General features: G+C 44.5%; 1 protein-coding gene across 1 annotated transcript; it reads left to right on the forward strand.

Annotated features, from left to right (window-relative positions):
• Positions 1-10617: 10617 nt before the first annotated feature.
• On the forward strand, positions 10618-13971 carry HMX2 (H6 family homeobox 2). Its single transcript, XM_087725087.1, has 2 exons — positions 10618-10918; positions 13424-13971. Exons 1-2 carry the CDS (start codon positions 10618-10620, stop codon positions 13969-13971), a joined length of 849 nt encoding a protein of 282 aa, XP_087581213.1.
• Positions 13972-20040: the final 6069 nt, after the last annotated feature.

The raw sequence follows: 20040 nt of genomic DNA on the forward strand, positions 1-20040 counted from the left end.
TTCACAATTCAATTTAAACTGGATCCCCCTATTCAGGACTGGTTTCATTCATTCAAATCTTATTCTTTCTCATTTCTGGAATGCAAAGGTTTTAGGATGAAAACACACTAGCCAACTACATTTTAACCTAAGAGGGAATTTCAGGCTGATGGTTTCTAATTTGGTCAGTGGCAAAGTTAATTCAATTAATTGTGCTTAAGTTAATAAACTATATATAAACTTATATTGCAAACATAGCCACTTGAACTACCGGGTAATACAAACTGAAATGAAAAGCTGCCAATATATTATCTTTCTAGACTTTTCTCTGCCCTTAAGGCTGGACTGATAACAAGAAATCATTGTTACAACATAAGTAGGTTTACTTAGAGATAGTTCTTATGCAATGTGCTCTACATGGGGCTGCCCTTGAAGAGTATTCGGCGACTTCAGCTGGTCCAGAATGCAGCCGCGCGAGCGATCGTGGGTGCACCTCGATTCACCCACGTAACACCTATCCTCCGCGAGCTGCACTGGCTGCCTGTTGATCTCCGGGTGCGCTTCAAGGTGCTACTTGTCACCTACAAAGCCCTTCATGGTATTGGATCTGGGTACTTGAGAGACCGCCTACTGCCAATCACCTCCACTAGACCGATAAGATCGCATAGATTAGGCCTCCTCCGAATTCCATCAGCCAGCCAGTGTAGACTGGCAACTACTCGGAGGAGAGCCTTCTCGGTGGCTGCTCCGACCCTCTGGAACGAACTCCCCGTGGAGATCCGGACCCTCACCACGCTCCAGACCTTCCGCGCCGCACTTAAAATCTGGCTATCCCAGCTGGCCTGGGGTTAAAGATTCTAACCCCTACTCGAATTGTATGACTGTTGAGTTCTTAAATGATGTAATGTTTTTATGTTGTAAATTGTTTGTCCTTCCCCCACCCCTTTTGAACTGTGAGCCGCCCTGAGTCCCCCCAGGGAAAAGGGCGCCATACAAATAAAGTGAACTGAACTGAACTGAACTTTTAATAAATACCTGCATAGAACTGGCTACACCTTCCTCGATCTGCCTCAGTTTTTGATAATACTTTCATAGAGAAGATAAAGGGAACTATTTCTATTCCCCACCTATTTTTAGAGGGGAAAATGAACATTAGGTTAGACACAGGGCACAACCACGAAACTTGAAATCCAAACTGAAGACTGGATTTTTGGATAAGGTTTTCGCAGAGGAATGCTCCACTCCCTTTATTAAAACGCATCGAAGTTAGGGATGGGTATTCAAGGATAAATAATTCTCTTTAACCCAGGACGCTGAACCTAGAAAAGCAGTAACTTCTTTGCTCGGTGAGATGGAAAGTCCCTTTTCTTCCGCAGGCTTCGGAGGCAATCTAGGCCCAGCCTGCAGAGCGGAGTGAAGGACGATCCCTTACATTATGTTTCAATGCAAGGTCTTTCCGGGTTAATGAGCTGACATCATGATTAAAGCTGACCATTTGTAATGTGTCTGGAGCCCTGTTGAAAAGCACTGAAAAGGTTAATGCGGTAAAACAGGACAGCACCTGCCCCTCACGAGGAAGGGAGGAGCCGGGCCACACTCCCTTGAATCAATTAGACCCTTTAATGAGGCTCCTGCGCAGCCAAGGAGTGAATGATCGCCCGGCCCCGCCGTTGCCTCTGCTGGGGAGGCAGCTCGCTCCCCCTAATTATTTGATAAGCGCTTGATTCAATATGCCGGCCTTAATGCGGGGGGGGGGGGGGCGGGGAGTGGCTGGGAGTTAATGAAAATGTCATGGGGAAGAATCTTGACATTTGTCTATATTGATTGGGATCTTGCTTTTATCTCTCCTTATGTATTTTGAGGAGCGGGAGGGAGAATCACAACCCTTAACAAAGCTCCTCGGCTGAGTGAAAAAAATGGGTGGGTGGGACCGAAAGGAGAGAAGGAGTCCCTTCCTCCCCTCCTCTTCCTCTCTTCTTGTCCAGCCTTTTTTTTCCATCCCTGTGATTTGGGATGAAGAGGATGGAGATGGATTGGGATGGAGGACAGGCACTTACTCGTAAATGAACGCAGAACGGTAACCCTTAGCCTGGCCATTCTTCGCCTGTTTGGTGTCACCACTTTGTCGTTTCTGCTGTGTGAACCGAGCCCCTTTCCTTCACCGATGACTCCCTATATTTTGTCATCCCTGGCAATCCATGCAACAATCAAGAGAAGCACCTTCTGCTTGAGAGACCGCCTCCTGCCAATTACCTCCTTGCGACCGATTAGATCGCACAGATTAGGCCTCCTCCGAGTCCCATCTGCCAGTCAGTGTCGACTGGCAACTACACGGAGGAGAGCCTTTTCAGTAGTAGCTCCGACCCTTTGGAACGATCTCCCCGTGGAGATTTGTACCCTCACCACCCTCCAGACCTTCCGCACAGCCCTCAAGATCTGGCTATCCCGTCAGGCCTGGGGATAAAAGTCACAATCCGTCCCCACCCGAATGATGAATGGTGTGTACTATTTTTTTTTATTTATGTATTGTTCTATGTTTTATTGTCTTGTACTCCCCTCCCTATATATTGTAAGCCGCCCTGAGTCCCCTCAGGGAAAAGGGCGGCCTATAAATAATAGTAAAACCTAAAACCTAAAACCTGCGAATCCTGGGTTGCAGCTCCACTTGGAAATCACTGGGGTGTTGCAAGGCCCTTTTCTATGAGAGAAAGAATGGCCCCCCCACATCCTCCCCTGCCTCCCAAGCACTATATGTGAATGGGCTGGTGGAACACTGTAAGCTATAAGCATCATGCAGTTGCCAGAAAGTCGTGGGAGAATCGCCACAGTCCTTAGTCCGGGTTCAGAATTCAGAACTGATCCCAGGAACTTCCAACAGCTTCTGGATTGAAGTCTGGATTGTAATGCTTTGGAATAGATTTGAATGTTGAATTTTGAATGTTGATTTTATTTATATGCTGCCCTTTTCCCCCCCGAAGGGGACTCAGGGAGGCTCACAACTCAACCAGGGAAGGGGGATACAAACAGAAAATTAAAACGACACAGAAACAATACATAATTTAAAATACACAACAGTCATACCAATTTGAGATGGGGGCAATAGTTCTTAGCCCCAGGCTTGTCTGAACAGCCAGGTTTTAAGGGCTTTGCGGAAGGCCTGGAGGGTGGTGAGGGTTCGAATCTCCACGGGGAGCTCGTTCCAGAGGGTCGGAGTAGCCACAGAGAAGGCTCTCCTCCGGGTAGTCGCCAGTCGACACTGGCCGGCGGATGGAATTCGGAGGAGGCCTAGTCTGTGGGATCTAATCAGTCTAGTGGAGGTAATTGGCAGCAGGCGGTCTCTCAAGTACCCAGGTCCAATACCATGAAGGGCTTTATAAGTGACGACTAGCGCCTTGAAGTGTATCCGGAGACCAATAGGCAGCCAGTGCAGGTCGCGGAGGATAGGTGTTACGTGGGTGAACCGAGGTGCACCCACGATCGCTCGCGCGGCTGCATTCTGGACAAGCTGAAGTCGCCGAACGCTCTTCAAGGGCTGCCCCATGTAGAGCACGTTGCAGTAGTCCAGATTTAAAAATTGCAGAAGGGGAAAACACGCCCTTGGAGTTGGGAGAGGTATGGATATCTTTAGCCATAGATCCACTCTATCAAGAGATGTGGGGTACTCACAATAATAAAAGCAAATGCTTTAGTTGAGACTTGCACTTGACATCCTAGTAGTAGGAGCAATCAGGTATCATCCTACTTTATTATGGGATCTAAGCTACTTTTGAGCTCTCTATGAACCATTCTCAGAACAAGCAATACTTGTACAACCCTTTTCAAGATTGGAACAGAACACAATGCTTATCAGCCTTTAACATATACCATACTGTTGTGGCCCGGCAGGAGCTGTTAAAGCTGTCGCCAGACTCCGGCAGCAAGGGGTCTTATGAGTCGGTCTTGGAGGAGGTGGAGGACCCTGGACAGGGTGTCGACTCCGAGCAGGGCGAGGAGAGACTGGTTGGCCATCAGGTGGCGGCAGAGCATTGGATCAAAGGGAATGTTCATGAAAGCACTTGGGAGTTGTTGCAGGATGCACCCCGTCGAAGGGTTACTCGACAGAAGAACAACTGAGTACTTACAGGAGATGATTGTGAGCAGCTGTTGCTCATTGGGATCCTCTCCTGAGTATAAAGAGACTGCTGGTGCCATGCCCTGGTTGCAGAAGTCAACGTTCCATTCCTGTTCTAGTGTTGTTCTTGTTCACAAACCAAGAGAAGCCAACTTGGATAAGGGGTTTGAGATAAGAGAAGCTGGGTTTGCCTTTTGTTTTGAGTTATAGGACTTTTGCCAGAGCTATTATCTTCGTTTATTTGGGCTTGCAGCCAACAAGAGCTTGGACTGATTTTAGTTACGTGGCTTTTGGCTTTCATTCCTGGATGGAGAAGGGGGGGGGGTCAGAACACCATACTATGTTTTACTTCAGGGTACTATTAGTCCCACCTTCACTCCAGACAAAAAGCATAAAATAGCTTTTTTCCAAATCTAGGGAACCTTCAAAAGAACTGAGCTAAATCTGTGGATCTACAAAAGGGTTGGAATCAGGGGTGAAATCCAGCAGGTTCTGACAGGTTCTGGAGAAGCGGTAGCGGAAATTTTGAGTAGTTCAGAGAACCAGCAAAAGCCACCTCTGGCTGTCCCCAGAGTGGCGTGGGAATGGAGATTTTGCAGTATCCTTCCCCTGCCACACCCACCAAGCATAGAACCGGTAGTAAAAAAAATATGTGAATTTCACCACTGGTTGGAGTCCAGTGGAACATATTGTGAAGTTCTTGGTGCTCCCCGAGTTGTTTGTTTGTAGCCATTTGCCAATTACCTCCACTAGACCGATTAGATCCCACAGATTAGGCCTCCTCCGAACTACTCGGAGGAGAGCCTTCTCTGTGGCTGCTCCGACCCTCTGGAACGAACTCCCCGTGGAGATTCGAACCCTCACCACCCTCCAGGCCTTCCGCAAAGCCCTTAAAACCTGGCTGTTCCGACAGGCCTGGGGCTAAAGAATTGTTGCCCCCGTCTCGAATGGTATGACTGTTGTGTTTTTAATCATGCATTGTTTTTAGGTTGTTTTAAATTCTTGTTTGTACCCCCCTTCCCTGGTTGAGTTGTAAGCCACCCTGAGTCCCCTTCGGGGGAAAAGGGCAGCATATAAATAAAATAAAACTCAAACTCAAACTGATTACCAGAGTAGGTAACATCTTCAGTGCTAGAAGAGAGTGGGATATACTCTGTTTATAAATAGAGAGTTGCTTTAAGGTTTGCTCTCCCTATAAAAACAGAGAACGCATCCCACTTCCTTCTAGCACTGAAAAAGTTACCTAATTGGATAGCTTTAAAAAAGATATCTGCAGTCGAGCAACCAATATAAGAAACAACTCAAGATTTCACAATTCAAGCCTGAGCTACATATACCCTCTTGCATTGGAATCTGTACTCCAACCCATAGGGAGATTTGCAGACTGCATAAAGTTGTTAAGCAGCGAAAAAGAGCTTGACGATTACCAGCAGTAATTCTGTATAAAAGGGAATTTGCACCTGCCTGGAACCTTTTAAGTTTTGTTGTTTTGATTCATCCTGCAGTCCATTTGGGGCATCTGTGGCTCTATTTGTGACTTGTGAACTCCCACGGAGAAATCTCAAGGAGGCTAACATTGCCCGTATCTGACTGAAGCTTAAAACAATCAAGTCTCTTAGCCTTTGCAATTTCAATTGCACTGTTCTGTAATGTAAGATGCAATTTCTAAGGCGATTTCAATGTCAAATTTCTTATAGCTTGCTTCATTTGTATTTGAATGGTCTCTGATAGCACTTTCAAGCAATAAGTGTCCACACCCACAAGGAGACCAGGAAGAAACAAGAATGATGCATCAACAAGCTTTTATTTCCAGGAGTATAAAATAAAAGTCAAGCTCCTTTATTTCCTATCCACCCCCCCTCCCCACAAATAGCCCCTAGTGAAGGAAATAAGCAATCCAATAGAGATGAGTTGTTGAATCCTTAGAAAAAAAAAGAAAAGAAAATGTTCACAAAAATTTTCATTTCATTTCATTTTCCCTTTATTTGTATGCCGCCCTTTTCCCTGGGGGGACTCAGGGCGGCTCACAGTTCAAAAAGGGGGGGGGGGGGGAAGGACAAACAATTTTCCAACATGAAGACAATACAACATATTAAAAAGAAAACACAACAGTCACACAATTCGAGTGGGGTTAGAATCTTAACCCCAGGCCAGCCAGATCTTTAGAGTGGCGCAGAAGGACTGGAGGGTGGTGAGGGTCCGGATCTCCACGGGGAGTTCGTTCCAGAGGGTCGGAGCAGCCACCGAGAAGGCTCTCCTCCGGGTAGTTGCCAGTCTACACTGGCTGGATGATGGAATTTGGAGGAGGCCTAATCTATGCGATCTTATCGGTCTAGTGGAGGTACTCAGACTCAATGTTCTAAGGTAGAATAGAATGGAACGGTTCCTTGAGAATTGCTTGGCAGATCATCTTAAACTAGGAATAAAAGGTTTGGAGTTGGGCTTTTGGGGGGGCTAGGAATAGATTGCAACTCTTTTTGGCGAAGGCTATTCTTTTATTGGGTTTTTACTTTTTTGCTTTTATGGTCAAATCTTAGACTTCTTAGTCCATCTAAATTTGTTGGATTGCAATCCCCATCACCATGGCTGATAATAAATCTGCCATGCCAGTTGGAAGAAAGACTGCATTCCCGCTATCCAAAGAATTAGTATTAAGTGGGAAATGATTTGGATATATCGCCCATAGTTGTTAGTAGTTGTTGCTACTCTCCCGGCCTTCCGCAAAGCCACCAAGTCCTGGCTGTTCCAGCAGGCTGGGGGGGGGGGGGACTGAGAAGCATTTACCTCCACGGAAATTGTGAATGTTGGTTTTGTTTTTAATATGTTGTCTTTGTCTCGTTTTCCCCCTTTCCCTTGTCTTTTGTGAGCCGCCCGGAGTCCTCCGGGAGTGGGTGGCATACAAGACAAATAAATAAATAAATAATAAATAATAAATAAATAAATAAATAGAAACCAACCACTCCTTTGCTCTGCAAATGTTATGAGAAAGCATAATGACCTTTCTGATGCTTTTAGAGGCAATCCTAAATCGCAGTAGCAGAGGGATAGAATCAAGATGATGTGAAGTATTAGTACCACTTTATAAAGCCCTGGTAAGACCACACTTAGAATACTGCATCAAGTTTTGGTGATCATATTTTATTTAAAAAAAATGTAGAGACTCTGGAAAGAGTGCAGAAAAGAGCAACAAAGATTAGGGGACTGTAAGAAAAACATATGAAGAATGGTTGCAGTATTAAACAGTTAATTTATTAAACAGTTGCAGGAATTGGGTTTGTCTAGTCTAGTGAAAAAAGACAAGGGGTGACAGGATAGCAGTGTTGCCATATCTTAGGAGGTGCCACAAAGAAGAGGAGGTCCACCTATTTCGCAAAGCATCGAAAGGCAAGGGAAGAAACAACGGATATAAACTAATCAAGGAGAAAAGCACCCTAGAACTAAGGGGACGTTTCATAACAGTGAGAACAATTAGCCAGTGGAACAGAAGTTGCCTTCAGAAATGGTGGGTGCTCCATCACTGGAAGTTTTTAAGAAGAAACTGGGCAGCCACTTGTCTGGAATGGTGTAGGGTCTCCTGTTGGGCAATGGGTTGGACTAGAAGACCTCCAAGCTCCCTTTCAACTGTTATTCTGTTCTTGCTGACCACATGGCTCTGCTGAAGTTGTATTTCATTATGTCATGCCAATCGGGTACATATTACACACACACACACACACACACACACACACACACACACACACAGAGAGAGAGAGAGAGAGAGAGAGAGAGAGAGATCTGTCTAATCTATCCATCTATCTATCTATCTATCTATCTATCTATCTATCTATCTATCTATCTATCTATCTATCTATCTATCTATCTAATCTATCCATCTATCTATCTATCTATCTATCTATCTATCTATCTATCTATCTATCTATCTATCTATCATCTATCTATCTATCTATCTATCTATCTATCATCTATCTATCTATCAGATAGATAGATAGATAGATGATAGATAGATAGATAGAATCTATCTATCTATCTATCTATCTATCTATCTATCTATCTATCTATCTATCTATCTATCTATCATCTATCTATCTATCTATCTATCTATCTATCTATCTACCTACCTACCTACCTACCTACCTACCTACCTACCTACCTACCTATCTATCTATCTATCTATCTATCTATCTATCTATCTATCTATCTATCTCCAATGTTATGTAGTTCAACAAGCACGTCTGATATCATTGATTTATTATACTAACATGTACCAGTCCCACAATGCTTCTTCATCACTGTCTGTTTATCCAGGTGTGCATCTTCTGCCCCCCTCCTCCCCTTTCTCTAGAGAAACGTTGCTGAAAACTTTTAGAAATCAAGATTGCCCCCTTTCTATCTCCCTCCCTCCCTTTTTTACCCCGATCAAAGATGTACAAATCCGGAGGAAGCGGAGCGATTGTATTACAAGCGATGGAAAGAAGGTGTGTCAGCCCGAGTGGAAAGGCCATATAATTGCTGATTCTTAGATGGCCCTGATAATCATCCTCGTCCTGAACCTATCGGGAGAGATTACATCCCAAGGGGAAGGTTAGAGCTGGATCTGTCAGAGTTGGAGAAGAGAAGATAATTTCTCAGTTTGGGTTGCCAGCTAAGCCCCCGCCCCCCCCGCCCCCCAATGCGTGCTCCTTGCCTAGGCATCTTGGCGCCAGGCAACTTGAATGCGCGTCGCCTGCAATCCCCCATCCGTGGAAAAGCAGTATCTTTGCCTGGCTCCCCCCCCCCCCCGGCTCCCGAGGGACGGAGATGAGTGACGATCCCGTGCGCTTGAGGGTTTAGCAGCGGGGTTCAAACGTTGACTTTCATTCACCGATGAAATCGTCGTGCTCCCGCCCCCACCCCATCAGTTTTCAGCTAACCTTTTGGGAGTGGGGTGGGGGACGTTTTATTGCTACAACGCTATCTTGGTTTAAGCTTTCATATTCATTCATATTCTCTTCTCTTCCTCTTCTCTTCTCTTCTCTTCTCTTCTCTTCTCTTCTCTTCTCTTCTCCCCTCCCCTCCCCTCCCCTCCCCTCCCCTTTCCTTTCCTTTCCTTCCCTTCCCTTCCCTTTGTTCAAATTATTGCAGCTCTATTCTGGAAATGAATTCAGAATAACGAAACCAGAGGCGGGAAGTGTGAGAAAATGTCTCTGATCAAAATGAAAGTATATATAGAGCAGGGGTTACTAAAGCTTTTTTTTTTTAAATTAAACTTGCATAAAATGCCAAACATCCCTGAATAGTTTCTGGAATCATCTGTAAACAGCATTTCCTTGGAAGTAAGCTTTCCCTGGCGAGAGCTTCTTCGTGGGCTTCCGAGGGCGACCTCAGAGGGCTCTAGAAAACGCCTATAACCTGCCTGATAGATGGGACTCAACGCTGGTTCTCGTTTACGGGAACCAAGATCTAGGCGCTGGGAGGAAAGGTGGTCGTTTGTATTTGTATTTGTATTTTATTATTTGTATGCCGCCCTTCTCCGGGAGGACTCAGGGCGGCGAACAATTCAAAGGGGGGAAAAAAGGGGGAACATAAAAGACAAAATACAAATAATAAAAGTAGACAACAGTCGCACAGCCATACATGTCGAGAGGGGAGGGAACTCATCACCCCCAGGCCTGCCGGCAAAGCCAGGTTTTGACGGCTTTTCGGAAGGCCTGGAGAGAGGTGAGGGTCCGGATCCCTGCGGGGAGTTCATTCCAGAGGGCCGGAGCTGCCACAGAGAAGGCCCTCCCCCGGGTAATAGCCAGGTGGCATTGGCTGGTAGATGGCACCCGGAGGAGGCCAACCCTGTGAGATCTAATGGGTCTGTGGGAGGTAATTGGCAGCAGGCGGTCTCTCAAGTACCCAGGTCCAATACCAAAGTCTCCTTTCCATCTTTTAAACCAACGCCTTCAGGGGCATGTAGATTTCACTTAAGACTCTATGCTAAACCGGTCTGGAAAGGAGGAGGAGGAGGCGACAAAGGATTTTATTATTTTTAAACACACAAACGCTCTGCGCACGCTAAAAGAAAGAAAAAAAGGAAGGAAGGAAGGAAGGAAGGAAGAAAGAAAGAAAGAAAGAAAGAAAGCAAGAAAGAAAGAAAGAGGCTTCTCGCCGCTTCTAACGGGTCCATTTATGAACGAGAAGGGGAGCTGGGTGTTCTGCAGTCAGCTGTCTGTCTGTGATCTAGAATTTTTGAAACTTTCCGGGGCCGCTTGGCGGCTGGTGATTGGCCAAGGCGGAGGTAACCTCCATGCAAATGAGGCCCCCGCCACCTCGCAGCCCGTAGATCAATAGAGATCCGGGAGAGAAAGGAGCATGCATTCAGACTCGGCAAGCTCGAGGGAAACCTGCCGAGGCACGCCCCAAAAAGCCCCCCAAACCGGTCTCCCCAAAGCCAGGCTAGGGCAGATCAGCCCCTCCGGCAGCTCCCTAACCCCAAGCTTGTCTCCTGCTCCGCAGCGCGCCTCTAACGCGAGCGGTGTCCTCCTCTCGTTTCTTATGAGCCCAGGATGAGCAACAAAGAAGATGCAGGCAAAGGTTGTCCCGCGGCAGCTCCGGTCTCCAGCTTCACCATCCAGTCGATCTTAGGCAGCGGCACGTCGGGAGGAGGCAGAGAGCCCAGCTCCAAGCAGCCTTCCTCCTCCTCCTCCTCCTCCTCCGCCTGGCCGAGCAGGAAGAGGAGCCTGTCGGTCTCTTCCGAAGAAGAAGAACCCGACGAGAGCTGGAAACACCCCACTTGCTTCTGCTCCGACTCGCAGGCCCCGGAAGAACCGTGCCACAAGCATCAGGCTCTCGGCTTCACGTGTCTCAGTAAGTATTGGGCCGGGATGGTGGGGAGAGCGCGCGGGGGGAGGCGGGGGGGGGACGACACGCAGAGAAGCACCCTTCGCTTCCTAATTAGGAAGAATGATCTCTGGGTGCGTCTTATTTATAAAGGCTGAGAGTGGAAGAACGAAAACTCAGCTTGTTTTTTTTTAAAAAAAAAACTTTGGGTGCAGATTTCTCTACAAATCTGTTTTTTACTCTTCTTTTACTCTTCAGAGAAGGCGGTGGGTTAAAATGAAGAGATCCGGGGGTGGGGATGGGGGAAATACAGTTTTAGGTAGTCTGTCTGTCTGTCTCTCTCTCTCTCTCCCTCTCCCTCCCCCGCTCTCTCCTCCAATAATTGTCTCTGGGTGTCTCCTCCCTCTTTAAAAGAACGATTTAGGCCGAGCGATTTTTTTTTTAAAAAATGGGTTTTTTAATGGTTTTAATGGTTAATGGTATTTTAAATATATATGTATATGTATATATGTATATATATTTAGTGTCACAACCCCTGGTAAGCCCCAATTATGGGAGGAAGCTAATTATGGGAGGAAGCACAAATAAAACACATATATGTATATATGTATATATGTGTATGTGTGTATGTGTGTATGTGTGTATGTGTGTATGTGTGTATGTATGTATGTATGTATGTATGTATGTATGTATGTATGTATTTAAAGGATGTACTTTGTAAAAAAAATAAATGCAACACAACCGGCCCTCATAATTCATTGGGAAAAGGAGAGAGTGGAATAAATTCCACTCGATTCCTTTTCTTCGCTTCTCCGAGCTCTGCAGCACGGAGGGCTGGTGAGAACTGACCACAGCCCAGTGTTAAGGCAGAACCTTAGCGGACAGCAAACCCCAGCATCAGCGGTGGGACTTCCTGCCGAGAAAGCACGCCTGGCTTGCGCGATCTAGAAAGTAGAAACGAATCTAAACAGGATGCGGCAAGCTGAGAACCCTCGGCCCCGGGAGTCTAGAGGTGCAGTTGATCAGATCAGCTTCCCGGAAGAGCTACAAATAGCGGCTGTACACAGCCATAAAGAGATGGAGAAGTGGGGAGACCAATGCGCTCATCCCCCCCTTCTCTAAGGTGGATAGGTAGATAGGTAGGTAGGTAGAGATGTCTGTCTGTCTGTCTGTCTGTCTGTATGTCTGTATGTGTGTATGTGTGTTAGATAGATAGATAGATAGATAGATAGATAAATAGATAGATAGATAGATAGATAGATAAATAGATAGATAGATAGATAGATAGATAGATAAATAGATAGATAGATAGATAGATAGATAGATAGATAGAAAGAAAGATAGATAGATACACACAACCGTAAAGAGATGGAGAAGTGGGGAGACCAATGCGCTCATCCCCCCCTTCTCTAAGGTGGATAGGTAGATAGGTAGGTAGGTAGACATCCGTAGAGATGTCTGTCTGTCTGTCTGTCTGTCTGTATGTATGTGTGTATGTGTGTTAGATAGATAGATAGATAGATAGATAGATAGATAGATAGATAGATAGATAGATAGATAGATAGATAGATAGATAGAAAGAAAGATAGATAGATACACACAACCGTAAAGAGATGGAGAAGTGGGGAGACCAATGCGCTCATCCCCCCCTTCTCTAAGGTGGATAGGTAGATAGGTAGGTAGGTAGACATCCGTAGAGATGTCTGTCTGTCTGTCTGTCTGTCTGTATGTATGTGTGTATGTGTGTTAGATAGATAGATAGATAGATAGATAGATAGATAGATAGATAGATAGATAGATAGATAGATAGATAGATAGATAGATAGATAGATACACACAACCGTAAAGAGATGGAGAAGTGGGGAGACCAATGCGCTCATCCCCCCCTTCTCTAAGGTGGATAGGTAGATAGGTAGGTAGGTAGACATCCGTAGAGATGTCTGTCTGTCTGTCTGTCTGTCTGTATGTATGTGTGTATGTGTGTTAGATAGATAGATAGATAGATAGATAGATAGATAGATAGATAGATAGATAGATAGATAGATAGATAGATAGATAGATAGATAGATACACACAACCGTAAAGAGATGGAGAAGTGGGGAGACCAATGCGCTCATCCCCCCCTTCTCTAAGGTGGATAGGTAGATAGGTAGGTAGACATATATCGTAGATAGACATCGGTAGAGATGTCTGTGTGTCTGTGTGTCTGTGTGTCTGTGTGTCTCTGTGTCTGTGTATGTGTGTATGTGTGTATGTGCGTATATGTGTGTTAGATAGATAGATAGATAGATAGATAGATAGATAGATAGATAGATAGATAGATAGATAGATAGATAGATAGATAGAGCACAGCACAGCACAGCACAGCACAGCACAACACAACAATATTGGGTAACACCAGCGGTTTAACCCCCCCTTCCCCCCCACAGTGTGTATTATTTGGGGTGGGCTATGATGGATTTCCCCTCTCCTCCGCCCGGGACAAATCACAACATCCATGCCCACTTCTGCTTCTCTTCCTCTTCCCTCCAGGCAATTCCAAAGGGACCGGCGCGGCTCTCGGTTCCGACCGGACGCCTCCTTTCCTCTCTCCGTCCCAGCCGGATTTTAAGGAAGAGAAAGAGAAGCCCTTCGCTCCGAATTCGCCCGCCTGCTCGGCGGACCGTCAAAGGGACGGGACGGAGAGGCAATCCGGCTCGGCCAAGAAGAAGACGCGCACGGTCTTCTCGCGGAGCCAAGTTTACCAGCTGGAGTCCACCTTCGACATGAAGCGCTACCTGAGCAGCTCCGAGCGGGCCTGCCTGGCCTCCAGCTTGCAACTGACAGAGACTCAGGTGAAAACCTGGTTCCAGAACCGGCGGAACAAATGGAAGCGGCAGCTCTCGGCCGAACTGGAGGCGGCCAACATGGCCCACGCCTCGGCCCAGACTCTGGTGGGGATGCCACTGGTTTTCAGAGACAATTCCGTCCTCAGGGTGCCCGTGCCCAGGTCCATCGCCTTCCCGGCGCCCTTATACTACCCCGGCAGCAACCTGTCCGCCTTACCTCTTTACAACCTCTACAATAAGCTCGATTACTGAGAACGGGACTCAAACGATCTTGGAGGCCAGCCGGGTCTCGACCCTTTACGCCCTGTTCTTCACCCATCCGTCTGTTGTTGATCGGAAAGAAGAATTGTGCTTTTGGCATTGTTAAGAAATACACCATGTGTATTCATTGCTATTATATTATATTATATTATATTATATATATATATATATTTAAAATATTTATGGGAATCCTCTTTGGGGTGGTTTCTTTCGCTTGTTTTCTAGGCTGGAGAGAAAGAATTATATGACTTCCGCCTTCTCTTGTTTGGTCTTGTTCCTGATCCAGACGTACCTAAACCAGCTTGTTGCTTCTGGGGGTTGGGCAGGGGGGTGCTCCTCTTTCAAACCAAACGGGGGTCGTCTTCGTGCGTCGATAGGCAAAGTCAGGGCTCTGGAAACCCTCTGCCCCGTTCCCCAGGCTCGTCCCACCCTCCCGCTTCACCCCCGGGCATTAAGGATACTTTGCGGGAAAGCAAGCAAAAAGGAGGAGTTGTCGGAGGGGCGCATGCTTCCGACCTGTACATATTTTTAAAGAAAATAAAAAAAAAGAATTTTAAAAGCGTCCTTGGCTAATTTGGGTTAGATTGCTTCTGGCGTAGCCTGCTTGGCTTTCTCTGGCAAAGCGCTTGGAACTTAAGGGGTTTGCCGCGGATGTAGCAGCTTTGGGTTGGAAGCGCTGGGGGAAAAAGTTTCCTCTGAAGGGCTTCTTTTTTGGGGGGGGAGGAGAAGAAGGTAAGGGAGGGCAATCAGGGAATTTCGAGTAATCCTCAGTGTTCTAAAAAGTCCGGCAGCGTTACTTGGAAATCAATAGTAGGCGGAGCATTGATCAAAACAAATGTGAATTATTAAGTTATTTCGCAATTCACAGGGCCTACAACACGGCTTCCATAGACCCAGGTGAGAATGGGGAGGGACAAGGAGAGGAAATTTGCCTCTTTCAGATTTCTTAGGTAACCGTATTCACCGTAATTGTTTGGATCGGTGAGCTTGTCTGCTTGGAAGTGAATATTTCTGAGTTTAGATCAGACACATACCTTACCTTACTCTTACAAAGTGGACTGTATGCATCTAAGGAGTCTTACTTCCGAGCAGACATCTCCGTGACCCAATTGTTAGAATCCTTTTTTTAAAAAAAAAATCATTTCAGCAACGTGATTGATAAATACTGTATGCTCGCTCGATGGTTAAGGTTTGATGTTTCACAATTAGGCATTTTTGGCTGGGTTACAAAAGATGGAGGGTTCTTCTAAAAAAAAATAAATCTGTTTATATTTCGGGATTCAAGCTCCCTGGTGGATCGAGTTAAGTTTAGGAGTTCTTGCTTCTAACAATTTTGGCCGCCTGCTCAGTTCATCCGCCCTTCTTGATTTTTAAATCTATTTCATCCAAACAGAATTTATTTGAAACGGGTTTTTCTTTATTTATGAGGTTTTCTCCCCTTCCCCCCCTTTCCATTTCACTTAGGTTAATTCCTGGATTTAGAGAATTTAGAACCCACGAGAGAATTTAGAGAATTTATCATTTAAGCAACACAGAGTAACTTAATTTAGAGAATTCTTAATTTACAGAATTCTGACGTGATCATTTTCTGGAATATATATATATATTTGTGCTGATAAATAAATGGAAGCTGTTAGCTTCCTCCCATAATTGGGACTTACCGGGGGTTGTGACACTATATATATATAGTGTGTGTGTGTGTGTTTTATTTGTGCTGATTAATAAATAAAAGCACAATAAAAAAACACAAATATAACAAAGGCAACAGTAAAAATATTGGGTTTCTGTCGTGATGGACTCTTGTGACGAGCCGATTGACAGATGATGGAAGCAGTTAGCTTCCTCCCATAATTGGGGCTTACCAGGGGTTGTGACTCTATTTAAATATATATATAATCTATTTATCAGCACTAATACAACAATATATATATATATATATATATATATATATATATATATATATATATATATATATATATATATATATATATATATATATATATATATATATATATATATAGGGGCAGTGTAGATGTTGGACTAATATAAACCATTCAGTTGGAAGAACTACCTTTTGAAATCAATAGGATGAACAGTTAAAGGTGACAGTTGATTTGAATGGCTTTAATCACATGCGGATGACTTAAACGTGCTATTTTCAGCCAATCAATTGATAGTCAAGATAGCATCTACGTCTATTTCTCTGCCCCTTTCTCTAACCCCAGATGAAAACTCTTGCTCATTTTCAACGGCTATCGCCCCATTGAAATGTTCAGGAAAGTTCCATTGATAAACAGCAGACGCGCAATTTTCAGCCGTTCCTGGATTGAAGCGGTCCCTTCTTTTCTTTATTTGGAAAAAAAAAGGGTGTGTGTGTGTGTGTGTGTGTGTGGATAGGCGTACCTTCTCCATTAAATGATCCGAATTGACAAGTGCTTCCGGAAATGGGCTTTCTTCAGAATTTGAGGCGCATTCTGTTCAATGCCACGATCTCAGGTAAAAAGTACTTTCACCAGGCCTTTTAAAACCAGAAAGTGACATTATAGCCCAGCCGTGATTGATCTGAAGCGTTCACCCAAGCGTTGAGAAACACCTGCAGCCTCGGATCTGCCCGAAAGGAGTAACGCTAATCGTTTAAACAAAACAAAAAGTAAATGCTTCGTCAAGTGTTATTTAAATCTCGGGAGTCGTTCCGTGGTTAGCGCAGCCACCTGTTTTCCTGGGTTAGTAGTTTCGGATCTTAAGAGGGAAAGCTATTCGAAAATGCAGCCAATATTTCAGTAATTTAGATTCACGATGTTTTTTTTTTAAGGAGATGGGGGGGGGGGATTAGAGCTTCCACATCCTCAACAGGATGTGCATTTTGGGGGGAAATTAATATTTCAAAAGTAGGAACCCAATGTCTCTTTGCTCAGATAAATGAAACATGCTAGCGAGATGCTTCATATTAAATCCATGTATCCCCCCCCCCCTCCAACAACTGGTAAATACTAGATAGTAGATTAATTTTCAGGTTTTCCAGTACTAGCAGCGAAACAAAACATAACAAAAGCAAAAAAACCATATTCATTTAGAGCCCGGGGAAAGGTATTTTTCAGCTTCAGACTATCTTCAATAGATATACGTGAAACATTGCTAAAAAGTTTGCTTTGACAATAATTAGATATATAAAAGCCTAATGCTTCGGAATGAATTCGTTTAGGATCCCACAACTCCAGAAAAAGGATGTCCTATTGATTTTGTGAATATAACGTGCTTCCAATATGTGTGGTTAGTTCTGGGGTCTTAACGTAGACCCTCCTCTGCTTTCATTTCCGTCTTTTAAATAAAGGAATAGTTTGTGTGTTTACTCCCTTATGTCCCTCCCTTATCATAATCTAAACAGAAGCCACACAGTAGAGTTTTTATTTAAATTGACTGCATTTTTGTCACATTTTAAATTGCCATTCCCCATTACTCATAGTACACATATTCCTTTTATCCCATGAATCGCCACTAATTATTGAATAGAAGCAGGATATCTCTCTCTGTGTACGTACACACACACACACACACACACAGAGAGAGAGAGAGAGAGAGAGAGAGAGAGAGAGAGAGAGAGAGAGAGAGAGAGAGAGAGACAGACAGACAGACAGACAGACAGACAGACACACACACACAAAAGGCTATAGCCACAATCTTCAGGACCGAACCTGTCTAAATTAAAACAAATATTAATATCAGCTAAGACAAGATGCTCATCTCTTGTTGCAACATCACATCGCGGATTAATCCCTCGCACTTTAAAAACCTGGGAGCTGATTGTGCTGGGTAAGACGACAGTGATAAAGAATTAAGAAATACTTTGGACCTAAAGCTTTTACGGAAATGGCCAAACGCTAAAGGAAGGAGGAAAAGACATGATCGCTGGCTTTGAATCAGCGACAAAGCCAGACTTTGGGGAGGAAGGACAATATAACTTTTTTTTTTTTTTGTAAATGGTGGATTTTTCCCCCTCATTAAAGCACCTTTATAATGAATCTATCTGTAAATATGTGGTCTCCTAATTTGTCCACAATCATTAAGGCTCACTGAGCTGCCTTCTTTCCATGTGGAAAACTTTTGCCAAGTTTTTAAAAATTAAATCAATTAGGACGAGAAAAACAATTTGAAGAAGCGCCTTTCCCGACATAGGATATGAAACTTATTTTAATTGGTAGCGTTAATTCTCTTTAATTAGAGAACCACAGGTTTACGCAAAAGCCTCAAAACACGAGAGGAGTTTTCAAAAGCTACATTTTTATGATCAAAGATAATAAAATTATTTTTGTTAATAGTTGTTTCACGTGAAGAAAAATGTGAAAATTCTATATCTATATCTATATCTATATCTATATCTATATCTATATCTATCTATCTATCTATCTATCTATCTATCTATCTATCTATCTATCTATCTATCTATCTATCTATCTATCTATCTATCTATCTAAGATTTTTACAACCCCTGGTAAGCCCCAATTATGGGAGGAAGCTAACTGCTTCCATCATCTGTCCTTCGGCTCGTCACAAGAGTCCATCACGACAGAAACCCAATATTTTTACTGTTGCCTTTGTTATAAAAAAAATAACACACACACACACACACACACACACACACACACACACACACACACACACACACACACACACACACCTATATACCTATATACCGGTATGATTTATTGAGAATCTATACATTGAACAGCAGAAAAGAGGTATTAAAAATGGTCTTCCTCGGAAGGCAAATTGACAAGGATAATTGACAAGTGTATTAAGGGCCAATGAGATGTTTATTTTATATCCTGAACACAATAAAAAAAGAGTGGAATTTGCTTTGACAAGATGTCATAGGAAACACGAATTCTTCCCGGAAAAGTCTGTGTCATTTTTGTTATTTTTCTTCTGCGCTGGAAGGGATATACTGTAGGCTTTGCTAGAAATGCTGGGCTTCTCAAGGCGAAAGGTGGCTTGAATGTGTGTTCTGCAGGAAGACAATCGAAGGAATAGTATTGGTTCTATTTGCCCATGAAATTTTAAACGACCGGATGGCAAAGGCCATCTACCCGTTCTTTGGGAACCGAATTCTAACTAAAACCAAGAGAACCTCTGATCACAAGTTGGAGGGCGTGTGATGGTTAGGTCAAACATACGGCTTTATATGAAATCTTCGCTTCCCAATGGGAACTTTCTGAAAAACGTGCCTTTTTAATCTTGGTTAAAGAAGAATACGTTTTGTAAGGGTGCTTCCCTTCCGTTTCCGAGGAAATGTGTTTCTCCAAACGAGGGAGGTTTGCAATCATGCTCCCCTTCTATGCGCCGGCCAATTCGGTAGGTCGATGAGTGCACATTGGTTTGACACGGATTTCGGATTGAAAAGAAAAAAAATCGCAGCCAACAGAGGGACAAAACCGCTCTTTATTGCCGCCTAGCGATCCTTCGGATGTTTGCAACTCAAGAGGCGCTAGCGCAGTGTTTCTCAACCTTGGCCACTTGAAGATGTCCGGACTTCAACTCCCAGAATTCCCCAGCCAGCATTCCTTCGGATGTTTGCACTCAAGAGGCACTAGCCCAGTGTTTCTCAACCTTGGCAACTTGAAGATGTCCGGACTTCAACTCCCAGAATTCCCCAGCCAGCATTCGCTGGCTGGGGAATTCTGGGAGTTGAAGTCCGGACATCTTCAAGTGGCCAAGGTTGAGAAACACTGCGCTAGCCAACAACTTCATCTTTAGGCTTGAACGCCGTTCTAAAATTTAAGTCCAAGGCGGGAAACACCCGCAAATTTAAACCAGTGGTTTCTTAAAAGTTCTCCCTCCGTGGCTTTCGTCCCGATGCTGACGGCGCCGGTTGAAACCCAGTTTCTTAGAAAGGAGGCAACTGATACGCCCATTTCCCCGGCTCGAAGCAAAGGCGGCCAGTGACAAGCTTTGAGCGCACTGCATGCCGGTCGTTGTAGTCTTAGCTTCCACGGAGCGTGCTGGTCTGCGCGTGCGTGCCGCTGAGTAATTCAAACCAGCCAATCCCGGTTTGAGGGCGCTGAG

This window comes from Thamnophis sirtalis, unplaced genomic scaffold (assembly GCF_051295495.1).
Source record: "Thamnophis sirtalis isolate CommonGarterSnake01/CBP01778 unplaced genomic scaffold, rThaSir2_p1.2 scaffold_11, whole genome shotgun sequence".
NCBI lineage: Eukaryota > Metazoa > Chordata > Lepidosauria > Squamata > Natricidae > Thamnophis > Thamnophis sirtalis.

Excerpts from the sequence above, each read along its gene's own strand:
- HMX2 (XM_087725087.1), top strand. The coding sequence starts at position 10,618 with ATGAGCAACAAAGAAGATGCAGGCAAAGGTTGTCCCGCGGCAGCTCCG. Across the intron at positions 10,919-13,423 it reads TCTCGGCTTCACGTGTCTCA|GCAATTCCAAAGGGACCGGC; the intron begins GTAAGTATTGGG and ends TCTTCCCTCCAG.